Source organism: Euleptes europaea, chromosome 13 (assembly GCF_029931775.1).
Source record: "Euleptes europaea isolate rEulEur1 chromosome 13, rEulEur1.hap1, whole genome shotgun sequence".
Taxonomy (NCBI): Eukaryota; Metazoa; Chordata; class Lepidosauria; order Squamata; family Sphaerodactylidae; genus Euleptes; species Euleptes europaea.
The window spans coordinates 63535348-63551253 of NC_079324.1; the positions used below are offsets into that span (position 1 = coordinate 63535348).

Consider the following 15906-nt stretch of genomic DNA (forward strand, 5'->3'; position numbering starts at 1 on the left):
CCAGAAACGGGTTCCTGATCAGTCTTCATGGAGTAACCCCAGTGGATTTTTAAGACAGTAGTCTTTCCCCAAGTTTATGAGGGTATGAATGTTGGATGCTAGCTCTGAATTCTGGCTGTGTGTGTGCAGAATCTGCCATAATTTTTCTCCCCTGTGCTGTGCAGGCAGAGAAGCCGGATACCATGCTGGGCGTGGTCTGCGGCGCTCTCAACGTAGCCGATGGCCTGTTCAGGACATGCATGGATGACTTCCTGCATTCTCTTGAAAGGTATAGATCGGTCTAGAAAATGGGGTGGACTGAATTTCTTTGCTGTTTCTGTGTACCTCTTCCTACCCACCTGGGGCTTGGTGATTTCTGATTAATGGTTATTATCCTGGGAATATAATTTCTACTGTGGGCACATACTCCAGTGAGCCATGAGCAATACTAAGGTCTAACAATATGTTGGATGTACTTCTCACAGGTCTGAGTTTCTGCTGCTGTTACTGAGATCAGATAGTTTCAGAGGGTGGCTGTGTTGGTCTGCAGTAGAACAATTAGATTTGAGTCCAGTGGCACCTTAAAGACTCCTCTTAGCCTGAAGAGGAGAAGACTGAGAGGGGACATGAGAACCATCTTCAAGTACTTGAAGGACTGTCATATAGAGGAGGGTGCCGAGTTGTTTTCTGTTGCCCCAGAAGGTCAGACCAGAACCAACGGGTTGAAATTGAATCCAAAGAGTTTCCATCTAGACATTAGGAAGAATTTTCTAACTGAGCGGTTCCTCAGTGGAACAGGCTTCCTTGGGAGGTGGTGAGCCCTCCTTCCCTGGAGGTTTTGACGCAGAGGCTAGATGGCCATCTGTCAGCAATGCTGATTCTATGACCTTAGGCAGATCAGGAGAGGTAGGGCATCTTGGGCATCTTCTGGGCATGGCCTAGGGGTCACTGGGGTGTGTGTGGGGGAGGTAGTTGTGAATTTCCTGCATTCTGCAGCGGGTTGGACTAGATGACCCTGGTGGTCCCTTCCAACTCTATGATTCTATGAACAAGATTTTCAGATTTCCAGAGGCAAAGCTCCCTTCATCAGAGATCAGATATGTGAATGCTTTAAACATTTTATAATACACTCTTCAGTATGATGACCTGTCTCCAGTGGGGAGGGAAAAAAGGGCTTTTAAGACCCTAGAATTAAAAGATTTGCTCATCTTTCAGGGGCCAGGTCCTTCCAGCCGATTCCCTTCTGAACTTGGTTGATGTGGAACTTATTTATGAAGGCATGAAGTATGCTCTTAAGGTAATGTCCCTAAAGGGTTGAGCCCTGCCGAGGCTGGGATGGAAAATGCATTTTAGCTGGGTGGAGGGAAAGGGGGTATCCCCCTCCCTCACATTTTTACATAGACGTATCTAAATCTGAACAGTTCAGAGGATGCAAAAAACAACTTTCTCTTCTGTGGTCTTTGGACAGGTTGCCCGTCAGTCACTTACTACTTATGTGATCATAATGAATAATACCCACATTGAGATTGACGTGCACAGGTTGAACGACGGGGGACTTCTGCTCTCCTATGACGGCAATAGTTACACCACATACATGAAAGAAGAACCTGACCGGTAGGCAGAGAGTCTCTTGACTTGCTCTCTATGTGTGTATTCCTTTCAGCAATTCAGTTGAATGGCACGCAGTGAAAGAAAAGCAAAGATGGGTAGGTGCTGTTCTCTGCAACAGGTAGCTCATATTTTCTCCCTCGTCCTTTGCTTCTTTTTCCCCTTCAGGTACCGCGTCACGGTGGGCAATAAAACCTGTGACTTTGAAAAGGAGAATGACCCAACCCTACTTAGGTCCCCTTCTACTGGAAAGCTGCTGCAGTACACTGTAGAAGACGGGGGCCTCGTCTGTGCGGGACACAGCTATGCAGAAATAGAGGTAGCCACAGAAATCAGGGCCTGAAAGACATTTGCCAGGATTTTACCCTTGCTTTCAAAAGTGTGAGGTGGCAATTGTTTGTAAAAGGAAAAACAAAGACAAGTTGTGTGTGGTGAAATTCTGCTTTTGCTTGGGGTGGAGTGGTTGAGAAGCAAAAAATGATGCCAAGAAATAGAACCCATGTATCTGATAACGTTAATGATAGTTAGTGTTTATATAGCGCTTTGAGTATTCAAAGTGCTTCATACACAATGGCTGCCGATACTGTGAGGGGGAAGGAAAGCCTTCAGGCTTCTCTCTTGCATTGTTTTCACCACCGGCAGTGGCTGCGAGTGGGGGCTGTTTGCCCCTTCCTCAGCCTCCACATGCCCCTTCCCCAGGCCCCCACCCCACAGTTGTTTCTGCTGGTGAAAGCAGTTTGGGAGGGAAGCCTGAAGCCCCTCCTGCAGCATTTGGAGCTGTGCCGAAAGATGGAGGAGTGTTTAAGGGCGTGAACGAGAGTTGTGTTGGGCGGGTGTGAACTGACTCATGTCACACATAAACTGGATTTTGGCCCTGAGACTTTACTATGCAAGTGTTAGAATCCATTGTAGCATCTTTGTGGATCCAGTCAGGATTAGAAACTTCATTTATTTATCATGAAAGTTGCGTTTCTCAGGATGCTGAATGCAGATTCCTCACGCATGCCACGTGTTATCAGAGACATGGAATAGACTCAGGTCTCTGCGTAAAAGGCTGCAGAAGAAGCCAGCTCCTCTGCTTAATGTCATGTTGTCCCTCTCTGATAAGGTCATGAAAATGGTGATGGTCCTGGAAGTGGAGGAACCGGGCATCGTCCACTATATGAAGCGCCCCGGCACACTGCTGGAGGCGGGTTGCGTCATAGCGAGGCTAGAACTGGACGACCCCAGCAAAGTCCATCTGGTGAGTGAACGGAGGGTACCAGGAGAAAACCAACCTGCCTGACCATTTAAAAACAATCGCTGATGGCTTCGCCCTCCAGAAATATTTGGGGAGGGTATTTTTCTTAGGTTTTGATTCCTTTGAGTGGTTTTGGGGGTCAGTTCCGGCCAGAAAACGGGGTAGAAATCAGCAGCTCTTATATTCTAATAGTCAAATATGTGCTCATCTGCGGACATTTAAATCTATGGATTGGGCCCATACTAAGACCAGATCATTCTGCAAATTTGGGGAACTCTCCAGGTTTGCAGAAAAATCTGAAACAATTTTTAAAAATCATGGGGGGGGGTAAATTTCCCTCCAAAGACCGAAGCGTTGTGTCCTCTAGAAGTAACTTTTGGGCCAGCTTGGGTCACTGACAAGCCAGGTTTCACCCCCAGTTTCCCACCAATGTTCTGAAAGTATTTCTCTTTGTCCTCTCTCTGCACCCCAATATCTGCCCCAGGCCCAGTTATACACAGGTGGGCTCCCTCCGCAGCAGACTCTGCCCATCCTGGGTGAAAAACTGCACCAGGTCTTCCACAACGTGCTGGAGAGCTTAATGAATGTCATGAACGGATACTGTTTGCCGGAGCCGTATTTCAGCATCAAGGTAACCAAGCACGTTTCCTTAGGGGTACTTCCTGAGAACAAAGTCAGCTTAGAAGTGCCTGAGGAAAGGTGGCTTCTTGATTTTAAACTGGGGAGATTCGGAAATACATCTCTGCCCTACAAGAGAAAGCAAAAAGGTCTTTGGGTTAAGCCAGTGGTTGGCAAACTCATTAGTCAACAGAGCCAAATATCAACAGTACAACGATTGAGATTTCTTTTGAGAGCCAAATTTCTTAAACTTAAACTATATAGGTAGGTACACTGTTTATTAACTTAATAAACTTTAATTAAAGTTTTAAGTCTTAATTAAACTATAGGTACACTGAATAAAACTTGATATCATACTTAATAATCTTATTTATTGATAAAAATTAAATTGTAAGTAAGGTATCCATAAAATTAAATCATGACAATGACTGACAAACACTTAATGTGAACAATGGCCTTGCATATCCCCGACCCCCACTGATCTCTCGGCATCCCTGGCGCACCCCAGCCGCCTCGGCCTCCCACGCTCGCCTCTCGGCCTCCTCCTCCTTGCCGCCGCCTGGGTTCTTTCCTTCCTTCCCTCCCTGGCCTGCCTGCCGTCCACCCGTCGCCTGCCCATCTGCCCCTCCTCAGAGCCTCGGCCTCCGAGGAGGAGGAGGAAGAAGAGGAGGAGGAAGGCGGAGGGGTGTCCTCCCCCCCTCCCCTCTCGCTGGCGTTCTCCAGCGGCGGAAGGGAAGGGCAGGCCACGAGGGTGACGCGCTGGAGCTTGCAGGTGAGGAAGGCAGGGGAGGGTGTGTGTGTGCTGGATCGGGGCCTCCCTCCTCCCCGGTGCTCGGGCCAGCACGTTGCAAAGATCCGCCCCCCCCCCCGGTGTGGCGGCGGCTCTGGGCTGGCAGAAAGGTGGAGAACTTTTGCGGGACTTCTGCATGCGCGCAGAGCCCAGCCGGGGCAGGGAAGGGACGCCAGGCTCTCCTCCGCTGCGACGTGCAGCCCTGATCCTCTGCCGAAGGAAGCCAGCCCCCCCCCCCCCGTGCCCTCCACGCCCGGGGAAGGTGGCTTTTCTTGGGTGGGCGGCCGCGATCCTGCAGCCCAGAGCCGCACTCAAGGGGCCAAAGAGCCGCATGTGGCTCTCGAGCCAGTTTGCCTACCCCTGGGTTAAGCAGTGGCACGGATGCTGCCATGGCTGCTGGTGGTTGGACACTGGGTTTGCTTTGCAGTTTTTCTGTTCCAGATCTGTGTGTCATGGATCATCCATTTTTATTTTGGGACTCAGATCAAAGAATGGGTCTGCAAGCTGATGAAGACCCTCCGGGACCCCTCCCTCCCCCTGCTGGAGCTGCAGGAGATCATGACGAGTATTTCTGGCCGAATCCCGCTGTCGGTGGAGAAGTCGATCCGGAAGGTGATGGCTCAGTACGCCAGCAACATCACCTCTGTGCTGTGCCAGTTTCCCAGCCAGCAGGTGAGGGTCACGCCGGGAGTGTTGTGCCGTTTTCCCCGGGCACTAGGAAAATACAGTGGGCACACAGCTGTAAGCAGTTCATCTTGTTTGAAAGAACGGCTAGCGTTCTTAATCCCCAGCAATATCTAGCTGTCTTCAGCAGAAAAGAGAAAGTGTCCAGTAGCACCTTAAAGACTAACAACATTTCTAGCAGGGTGTGAGCTTTCGTGAGTCACAGTTCACTCCTTCAGACAGCTGTCTTTTTGTCTGCGTCTCTGTTCTTTCTTCCTGGTCTTTCCTCTTCAAGATTGCCAGCGTCTTAGACAGCCACGCAGCCACCCTGCAGCGGAAATCTGATCGCGAAGTCTTCTTCATGAACACTCAGAGCATTGTGCAGCTGGTCCAAAGGTGAGTTTTGGGGAAGCCATTCCAGCAGCCCCTCCTATCCCAAGGCCCTGTGCCTTTTCTCTTTCATCCCCTGCCCCAACTGAACTTCCACTTCTTACTCACAAACTGTAATGTTCATCAGACGTTCATCAGATTGATCTTTTCCTCAGAAGTTAGAATGATTTTGACTGTTCTGTGACATCACAGCAGCTCAGCCAGCAGCTAGAAGGGGAGGAGTTGTAGGAAGGAAGCCTTTATCAGTCATAGCTGTCTAAAGGTGATGGGGATGACAGTCCTCCCTTGTCCCAGTGCTCTCACGCTGACCTAAATTGTACTTTGCCTCCTTGTCCTCCAGCTGCTTTTTAATGTTAAAGTACATGCCTAGACAGCTGATTGCAGATTCTCAACACAACATTTACTTTGGTCCAACCCCTTGCAAGATATTATTTTTGTCAAAGACTAAAAGGTAGTTCAGCAAAGAGTTCACTGCCTGTGTTGGTGAGGGACTGTGGCTCAGTGGGAAATCATTTGCTTTCAATCACGGGCATCTCCAGTTAAAGGAACCAGGCAAGTAGGTGATGTGAAAGACCTCCGCCTGAGACCCAGGAGAGCTTCTGCCAGTCTGAGTAGACAATACTGACCTTGATGGACCAATGGTCTGATTCGGTATAAGGCAGCTTCATGTGTACATGTGTTGTTTATACCCATCCTGCTTGGTCAGCAAGTTGCGCTGGTATATTTATTGTAACTATGGCAGATGTTAAAAGCGAGCCCTGAATGCGTCGGCATCGGCTGTCTGTTCCCTCATCAGATACCGCAGCGGCATCCGAGGCCACATGAAATCTGTAGTGTTAGATTTGCTGAGGCGATACCTACAGGTGGAGACTCAGTTCCAGCAAGGTAAAGGGTGGGTGTGTGTCTGTGCCATGCTCGGGGCTCTCCAACAGCTGTGGTAAAGGCTGTCTCTCAGTGAAGAGGGCTCCTTTTCTTTCCCTTTCGCAGCTCACTACGACAAATGTGTGATCAACCTGCGCGAGCAGTACATGCCCAACATGACCCCAGTCCTTGAGTGCATTTTCTCCCACGCCCAGGTGGCAAAGAAGAACCTCTTGGTGACCATGTTGATTGTGAGTCGAAACGGGAAGCAAGGATGATCACAGGAGTGGGGGGGGGGAATCTTTCAAATAAAAAGGCAGGGCTTCCTGTGGAGGAATGGACACTTCCTGGGAGAAAGCGGTCCTCCTCCTCTTGAGACCCTCCCTGTGGGTGGTTTCTTAGCAAGGAGCTTGTCCATTTCTAAACATCCAGAAATCATTTTTTTTCCCCAAAATGCTTTCACCCATCTATTGCCAGAACTATTTCATTGAGTATCTTTTTATTTCTGGGCATGATTCACAGTGCTGCTTTTGACCTTTTAAAGCCCTGAAAGGTCCAGGCCCAGAATACCTTCAGGAGCATTTTCTATATGGACCCCCCCAATTTTTAAGCTCTTCCAATAAGGCCATGCTCAGGATTCAGTCTCCTATGCATCCAGGAGGAACATGGCCTTTTCGTTGGAGGCCTCTCTGCTGTGGAATCTACTTCCTGAATAGGCTTATCTGTCTGTCCTCGCTGGACTATTTGGGGAAGTATTTTCCTTTCCATTCTGCAGGGTATTTGAAACTGGAATGCCCTCTTTTAGAGCTTGACTGTCTTATGCTGTGTCTGATTTTATGAGATGTGTTCATGATGATGTTGAATGAGTTCTAGTGTTTTAATTGGAACGCCTTTGAAAATGTCGGTTAAAAAAGCAGGATAGAAAATGTTTGTGTGTGTGTGTTCCTAACGTTGTATACAGGACCACCTTTGTGGCAGAGACCCGACCCTGACTGATGAGCTGATGGCTATTCTTAATGAACTCACCCAGCTGGGCAAAACGGAGCACTCCAAAGTTGCCTTGAGGGCCAGGCAGGTCAGTCTGGTTTTGTGTGGCTGTTTTTAAATCAGGGACCATTCTGATGCAACTGGAATTGCTGCCCAAGCCCCGCGTCTGAGGCTGGCAGTACAGAAGCGCACAGAGAGCCAGCGTGGTGTAGTGGTTAAGAGCAGTGGTTTGGAGCGGTGGAGTCTGATCTGGAGAGCCGGGTTTGATTCCTCACTCCTCCACGTGAGTGGCAGAGGCTAATCTGGTGAACCGGGCTTGATTCCCCACTCCTCCACATGAAGCCAGCTGGGTGACCTTGAGCTAGTCACAGCCCCACCTACCTCACGGGGTGTCTGTGTGGGGAGGGCAAGGGAAAGTGATTGTAAGCGGTTTGATTCTTCCTTAAGTGGTAGAGAAAGTCGGCATATAAAAAACCAACTCTTCTTCTCTTCTTCTCACTACTTGTTCCATGTGTCCTTGGGGGCTTTGGGCTGGCATTTCTCACAGCACTCCCTTTCCATGCCACATGTCAGGCTGCTTTTGAATATGAGACTTCAAAGCAATTTATAACATTGTATGCAATATAAAATAGAATCATAGAGTTGGAAGGGACCACGAGGGCCATCAAGTCCAGCCCCCTGCACAATGCAGGAAATTCACAACTACCTCCCCCCCCCACAACCCTAGTGACCAGAAGATGGCCAAGATGCCCTCCCTTTCATCATCTGCCTAAGGTAACAGAATCAGCATTGCTGACAGATGGCCATCTAACCTTAAAAACCTCCAGGGAAGGAGAGCTTACCACCTCCCGAGGAAGCCTGTTCCACTGAGGAACCGCTCTAACTGTTAGACAATTCTTCCTAATGTCTAGACGGAAACTCTTTTGATTTAATTTCAACCTGTTGGTTCTGGTCCGACCTTCTTGAGCAACAGAAAACAACTTGGCACCCTCCTCTATATGACAGCCCTTCAAGTACTTGAACATGGTTATCATATCCCCTCTCCGTCTTCTTCTCTTCAAGCTAAACATACCCAGCTCCTTCAACCTTTCCTCATAGGACTTGGTCTCCAGACCCCTCATACATACATGCATTATTTGAAGTTTCTAGTCCTCATGGGTGAGAATTAGGCAAACCTCAGTTCCTCAGGATCAATGTTGTTGTAGGTTTGCGCATGGAAAACCAAAGTCCACTGCCATGCACCATCCTTCAAAATCTGGTGCATGGGAGACCCACGTTCAAATGTTGGGAAGCACACTAGGTAATGACTTTGGGTTATACCTCAGCATCTTACAGAAAGCATGTAGAAATTAATTTTTAATACTGTGTCAGCTGTTGCAGTGGCTTGTGTTTCTCTGCACCAGTTCTCCTTGGTGGTTAAGAAATGCCTGGGAAATGCCCGGGCTTTGATGGCTGAAGGTGGTGAACCTGCAGGGAGGAAGAGTCAGAAGTTTGAAGTCTCAGAGTGGGAGACATATGAGTTTCAGCACCTAGCACAAATCCTTGCCTTTCCACAGTAATTCCAGCCCCCAACCTGTGTAACTTGTTGGTCCTTAACCAACCAATTATTTAACTAAAACATTTTTTGCCACCTTTCTACCCAATCAGGGTCCACAAGTTGCAGAATTCTGATCACAGAATTTCCCCCCTCCTGGTTGCGGTGTCTTGGCTTACTGTGTCCCTCTCTCCCCAGGTACTGATTGCCTCTCACCTCCCTTCTTATGAACTGAGGCACAACCAGGTCGAGTCCATTTTCCTTTCGGCCATTGACATGTACGGACACCAGTTCTGCCCTGAAAACCTAAAGGTTGGCCTTGCTTACGACCACAGTAGCAATCTGATCTTGAAAAGCACGGTGGGGGGGGGGCGCTCAGTGACAGACCACCAGGCTCAGTCCCTGGCGTCTCTGGTTGCAAAGAACTTTGGGCAATTGGGTTGGCATAGAAATCTTTGTAATTCTTTTGTGTTCCTTCCTTCCTTTCAGAAATTGATCCTTTCAGAAACCACCATCTTTGATGTCCTGCCCGCTTTCTTCTACCACTCCAACCAGGTGGTGCGCATGGCGGCCCTGGAGGTAAAGGAAGAATTGTGGGAGGTTTGCCTTTGATGATGATCCCTATTTCATGCCAAGTGCCAGGTCTCAAAGGCCAAGATGAGCTGCTGTTGGATTAGGGGTGAATGGACGAGCGCTTAAAGACTGTTCTGAGATAATCTCCACCCTGGAGAAATGTGCATGTGAAGCATTCATGATCAACAGTGACAGGTTCTGCGGGATTCAGACCTTGTCTGCAGGCTGAGGAGGCTGAGCTTTCAGGGGTGGGAATTGTGAAGTTAAAAGCTTTATTTCAGCCACACCAAGAGCTCAGCTGAAGTGCGGCTGCCGTACTCAGGTGATGATTGACTGGCCCCTGCCCCCCGTCTCTTGGGTCTGTGTAACTTCACCGCAGGCTCACTGGTGCCCGGTCTCTGCCTCGCGCCTCAGCTTTTCCTCTTGTGTGGCTGATCACAACTACTCCAAACAGGCCCTGAAATCACCCATGAACGTTTCATAGGAAAGATCTCACAGGCAAGACAGTGGATCCAGCCATTTATTATTTGTGAATCCTTTGTTCTTTTTCTCCCCTCCCACAAAATCCGTAGTGTTTTTTCATTCCACCGTAATTTTTCCAGTGAGAAAGAAGACGCTGTTGAATCGTGGTTACCTGTGGGGTCTTTTCCTTGCCAGGTGTACGTGAGGAGAGCCTACATTGCCTACGAACTGAACAGCCTGCAGCATCGCCAGCTCATAGACGGCACCTGTGTGGTCGAGTTCCAGTTCATGTTGCCTTCCTCCCACCCAAACAGGTCAGCAGGAGGCAGCCGGAGCCAGGGATGGTGCTGCCCTTGGTCCCAGGACTTATTTGGGTTCTCTTCTACATGTGGGGAAGGAGCTTTGGTTCTGGATAAAACTGGAAAAGGATGTCTCTTTTAAAACCTCAGAATATAGCAGATGGGGCAGAGGGATGAGCCCAATAGTAGGGTGTATGGCCTGCATGCGGATGGTACCAGGCTCAGTCTCCTCCGTCTCTGCCTGGAGTCTCTCTGCCTGGGAGACGGAGTCCCTGCCTGGAGATCCTGGAGATTCATCCCCAAACGGAGGAGGCCATGCTGGTCTGGGTGGACCGTTGGTCTGGCTAAGTATAAGGCAGTTTCATTTCTTCATATATTTTTGCAGAGGCAGCAGCCCCGCCCTGAGCAGGTAGAGTCTCAGATTCTTTTCCTTCTACAGCATGAGCAACAATTGCTAAAAAAGTAAAATAATACTGCCATAAATGCCTGGTTGCCCCCCTCTTCCCAGTCTCCCTCCCCCAAGCGCTCTTCCTTCTCTCTAAATTTGCTAGGGAAATTCTGTGGCGTGTGTGTGTGTGTCAGGGAGGGGGCAAAACGGGGTCTCTTTTCCCAGACCATTAACATAAGAAGAAAGAAGAAAACTGTGTGAACTGAGCTTCATAGCAGCGAAAGAAGTCTGAATGGAAACTGCCAGGTGTCAAGATGCTAACTGTGTCTTGAGAGTTTTGGAGGAACTGTTTTAATGCAGCACCGTCAGTTTGGAAGTCTGCAAGCCAAGGGGAATGAGGCCAGCCTGGGATTCCCTGGCTTGCCTCATTTCAGCTCCTGCTGGAAATTGACTTGGCCTTCTCCAGGACCTCCACTGCATTATCCCTCCTGCTTACGCTGACGCTTGTAAGCCCCACCCACCCCATGACTCTTTCTGCGTATAGTTACAACTTACAACTTTCTGTTCTCTGCATCGTTTAGCGCTTTTAATACAGATTAGTTTGAATTTGTAGTGTTTAACCTCCAGCATGTTGAACAAAGCGATTGAGGGGGGCAGTGGTGAGGGGATTTTCTTGGCTCTCCTACATGTGGATGTGTGTGACGGGAACTCTCAACCTCAGGGATCGTAGCAAAGTGCCATTCCTTAGTTTGCAAATAATTCGCTCTGTCTTCAACGTTTGGGGTTGGCAAAGAATTAAAAGCCTGGTGAAATATTTGTAGATGCAGCGTGTGTTGCAGCAGCCATGCAGAGAAGATGCCGTGGCAGTGCCCACTCTGCGTGGTGAATATGGCAAGGAGACCTGCCCAGTGTCAGTGAGCTAGATGCAGCGGGCCTGTCAGAGGGGTCACATGATTCCTTTCCAGCCTGTCAGGAGAGGGAGAGCGGACACACCTCTTCTCCTTTCAGGCGCTTCCAATGATCAGCGGAAGGCAGCAGCACCTGCCCTGAAAGTGCGCTTTGAGAAACATGGACAGCAGGTGGACAGCAACAGAGTCCAAAATGGGCAGGGAGGGACTTCCCTTTTCCTGGTAGACAGGCACATTTCCTCTGGGGCATCTGGCCAAACAGTTTTTTCAGGCGTTTGAAATAATAGTAATACGTGATGATCTTGTTTATCAGAGGGTTGAAGCATGGGTTGAGTGCAGAGGCCACAAGCAGTGCCCCCCTCTTTCAAACTACCTTCAACCTTGCTAAAAGAGGACCGGTCCCAGGTGCTTCAGTGGCCCACGGTAGAAGGATCCTTCGGAGCCTGATGGGACAGCCAGGTTAAGAGCCAGTGCAGTGGAGTGGCCAGAGTGCTGGACTTGAACACAGGACTGCCATTCTTTCTTAGCCTAACCTACCTCACATGGTTGTTGGATGGATAAAATGGCAGAAGGGCAAATGCACTGCTGAGCTCCTTGGAGGACAGGTGGGGTGAAACTGTGACTGATGGATCAGGTGCCTGAAGAAATGGGGATGGGGAAAAATGCTTCAGTCTGCCCTGAGTTCTGTTATTATTTATGCCTCATCTTAAGAGAATGGGCATAACCGTTTGAGTTGTGATGCAGCCCAGTGGCTATGCGGCGTCTCATTTTTCTTCTTGATCTCTTTGCCATTTGCTTTGTTGGCAGAATGTCAGTGCCGGTCAGCATCTCGAACCCAGACTTGGCCCGGCACAGCACGGAACTGTTCATGGACAGTGGCTTCTCTCCCCTCTGCCAGAGGATGGGTGCCATGGTTGCTTTCGACAGATTTGAAGACTTTACCAGGTAGCTGAGCAAAGTTTCTGGAGGAGGGTGGTTGGATTCTGAATGTGGGAAATGTCTTGCTGTGAGGGCTTGCTATTGGTTATCCAGAAGCAAAAAAGAGCTTTGTGAAGGAAGGCACGGTAGCTGCCTCAGGTGACAGATCTGGGACATAGGGGTAGATGGACAGAGGAGGCACAGGGCACGATCCACCAGGAAGTTCTCCTGTTCAAGCCGCCCCACTTGAAGGAAGGGGAGTGGCAAAAGGAGTGCCCATGTTGATCCATGGGGAGGGTCACCTGGATCTTCCACCTCACGCTCCAGCATGTGTTAAGTCGTCTCTCCCTCCCTTTCTTCTATGAATATATCTATTTCCAAACTGCACCACAGAGAATATGATAGGAGGAACTGCAAAAGGGAACTAGGGACAGACCAAGGGGATTTCTGTTTCAAGCCTGTACGTTTAGAATTTGTTGCTGGAGAATTGGACCAGACCAGGGGTCCCCCCAGTACAATGCCTGTGGACACCGTGGTCCCCACCAACACCATTCCTGGCACTCGCCAAGTCTTTTTTAGGAAGTAGGCAGGGCAAGGTGGGGCTTTTGCCCAGTAAGACTTCTGATGGGCCATGGGGGATTTGATTGGCTGAGCAGATTTTTAAAAAGTTGTTTTGGCAGCATCTGCCACCACAGCGCATGGGTCTTCACCGTGTGACTGGCGGTAAGCCCTAGCAGCCATTTTGTGCTTGGCTCCACCTCCTGCGGCAGTCATTTTATGATGGCAATTTTATGGCTGTGCCCACCACCTTTGGTCAGAATTCCAAAGGTGCCCACAGGCTGAAACAGGTTAGGAACCCCTGGACTATAGAGGTAGCTCCCACATTAAAGTCTCTCATTTCTGCCTTGGTACATCCATTCCTTTTCCTCTTCTGTGCCAGAAACTTTGATGAAGTGATTTCCTGCTTTGCTGACCTCCCTTCGGAGAGCCCCTTGTTCAGCGAAGTGAGGGCCACGCTCTACGACGAAGACGACAGTAAGGTGCGAGGTGGTTGGCTGCCAGCTTCTCCCCGGGAACCCGTGTGCCCCCGGGATCACTAACCCTGCCATATTGTGAATTTTCAGAGCGTCCGAGAGGAGCCCATCCACATCCTGAACGTTGCTATTCGGTGGGCTGATCACTTTGAAGATGAGGAGTTGGTGCCGGTCTTCAGAGCCTTTGCCCAGTCTAAGGTTCACTGCTGCTTTCTTGGCATTTGTAGGCGGTGGGGGGGGGGGAATTAGAAGGCCTGTGGTTGGCCATTGGCCTGACCTCAATTCCCACTGGGCACATCCTTCGTAAGAACTACATTGGCATCAAGGAGTGCTTTCATGCAACTGATAAGTTGGTTCCTGGCCCAGTCCAGTCCTGTGGTTTCCCAAGGTCAACGTGACAATAATAGGAAGGTGAACACAAATGTGGCAATGTTAAGGTTGGCTGCAGTTGGTGGTTCACACGCAATTCACGAGCCCTTCTTCACAACTTGTGTTGAACACACATGCCAGCAAATCGCATCCCATGCCAAGGAGATGTATAGTGCCTCAAAACAGCATATAAGCATTTAGGCATACACTATAATTCTGCACCTTGTGCCCCTACCCCCCCCCCCCAATTTTTTCACCAGTATTTTAAGCTCAGTTGCGATGCCAGTCTGTGGATTTGGTGGCAAGGCTTTGCTTTGGTGTTTTGAGAGCCGTGATGATGCTATTAAAGCCATCTTCAAGAGTCTAAAAATGTTCTGTCTGGCTTCACCCTCAGTTTGGGAAACACAACACAAAATCACGCCCACATTTATCGTGTTCAACTGTGCTTTCAATACAGAAGTTCTTTAAAAGATTGTATTTTTTTTTGTCCTAGGAATCATGCCTAGGACAATGAGAGCTTTTTCTTGGGCTCCTTAAAACATTTTTGTTTTTGTCTCACATTCTTTCTTTTTCTACAGAACAACATCCTTGTTGACTATGGACTCAGAAGAATCACATTTCTGATAACCCAGCAGGTTTGTAAGGGTACAGTGATTTTATTTAGTTATTTAAGATATTTTTATGTAGCGTCTTTGGAGTCCTGCTACAAATAAAACAACACCATAATATTAAAAACAAGCCCTTAAAGACAAGTCATTGAACATAAACAGCATAAAACTATCCTTAAACAGAAGCCAGCCATGAAAAATCTGGTAACATAAAACCAGCCTGACCTGGATGGCCCAGGCTAGCCCAGTCTCATCAGATCTTAGAAGCATGGCAGAGTCAGTCCTGGTTAGTACATGGATGGGAGACCACCATGGAAGTTCAAGGTCGCTATTCAGAGGCAGGCAATGGCAAATCACCTCTGAATGTCTGCTGCCTTGAAAACCCCATGGGTGGGCTGGATAGTGTGGGAGGAGATGGTCCTTCAGGTACCTCGGAGCCTTAAGAACCAGCACATTGAATTCTGCCCAGAAACAGATGGGTCACCACTGTAGCTCTTTCAGCACAGGGATGACACAGTCCCTGTAACCAACCCCTATCAGAAGCCTGGTTGCTGCCAGTTGACGTTTCCAGACCATTTTCAAAGGCAGCCTCACATGGAGCGCTTTAACTTGGATGTGATCATCACATGGATCACTGTGGCCAGTTCACATGCTGAAAGCCCCCTGGTTCAGTGCTTTGCATCTCTTGTTAAAACATCTCAGGTAGCAACTGTTGAGAGCAACTTTTCTGTGCTGAAAATCTGCAGCTGGTCACAATACATCATACAAGGAGGGCTTGTAGCTCAGTGGTTAAAGCACATGCTTTGCACACAGAGGGTCCCGGGTTCAATCCCTTCCATTTTTACAGAGAGTGAGTGAGTTGGAAAACATCTGCACGTCACAGGAGGCAATACTGAACTGGGTGGACCAGTGGTTCTGACTTAGTACAAGGCAGATTCATATATTATTATGTTTTCTAATGTGTTTATAACCTTTATAACTTTTCCTTTTCGCTGCAGAGGGAATTCCCAAAGTTTTTCACTTTCCGAGCACGAGACGAGGTAAGGCTCCGCTGGTGTCTTTGGCTGTATCGTTCTTGAATTGCCCCCCTAAATTTCCTCTCGACGTAGGATAGCCACTATTCTAGTCAGTTTTTGCGCTGCTCTCTCGGCATCCTTGCAGTTTGCTGAAGACCGCATCTATCGCCACTTGGAACCAGCTCTGGCGTTCCAGCTGGAGTTGAGCCGGATGCGCAACTTCGATCTCACCGCAGTGCCATGCGCCAACCACAAGATGCACCTCTACCTTGGTGCTGCAAAAGTGCAGGAAGGCAAAGAAGTGACTGACTACAGATTTTTCATCCGTGCCATAGTCAGGCACTCAGACCTCATTACAAAGGTAATTGATTGGGGGGAGGCAGGGGGGGAGTTCTGTCCATTCACCCAAACTCTGTTGCCTGTTTCTTAAGTGAACTTAAACAGATCTGAAGGACACCAGTTAGTAGTTCGGTGCCACTAATCCTAGTTAGCTGTGATTTGTCTCCTGGGACCTGCAGGGGGAGGGGCTGTGGCTCAGTGGTAGAGCATCTGCCTGGCTTGCAGAAGGTCCCAAGTTCAGTCCCCAGCATCCCAGTTAAAAGGACTAGGCAGTAGATGATGGGAAAGACCTTTTTCTGCCTGAGACCCTGGAGAGCCGCTG

General features: G+C 49.0%; 1 protein-coding gene across 1 annotated transcript in view; it reads left to right on the forward strand.

The window, feature by feature from the left end:
- The window catches only part of ACACB (acetyl-CoA carboxylase beta), a 54510-nt gene that overhangs the window by 22374 nt on the left and 16230 nt on the right, over window positions 1–15906 (forward strand). The window contains exons 14-33 of the mRNA XM_056859178.1: window positions 165–268; window positions 1195–1276; window positions 1448–1593; window positions 1756–1906; window positions 2696–2830; window positions 3312–3458; window positions 4719–4907; window positions 5194–5294; window positions 6085–6173; window positions 6276–6400; window positions 7111–7224; window positions 8869–8982; window positions 9160–9249; window positions 9901–10019; window positions 12108–12245; window positions 13159–13258; window positions 13343–13450; window positions 14200–14256; window positions 15228–15269; window positions 15391–15606. Of these exons, the coding sequence (XP_056715156.1) occupies window positions 165–268; window positions 1195–1276; window positions 1448–1593; window positions 1756–1906; window positions 2696–2830; window positions 3312–3458; window positions 4719–4907; window positions 5194–5294; window positions 6085–6173; window positions 6276–6400; window positions 7111–7224; window positions 8869–8982; window positions 9160–9249; window positions 9901–10019; window positions 12108–12245; window positions 13159–13258; window positions 13343–13450; window positions 14200–14256; window positions 15228–15269; window positions 15391–15606 (2367 nt within the window). The remainder of the gene's footprint in view (window positions 1–164; window positions 269–1194; window positions 1277–1447; window positions 1594–1755; window positions 1907–2695; window positions 2831–3311; window positions 3459–4718; window positions 4908–5193; window positions 5295–6084; window positions 6174–6275; window positions 6401–7110; window positions 7225–8868; window positions 8983–9159; window positions 9250–9900; window positions 10020–12107; window positions 12246–13158; window positions 13259–13342; window positions 13451–14199; window positions 14257–15227; window positions 15270–15390; window positions 15607–15906) is intronic.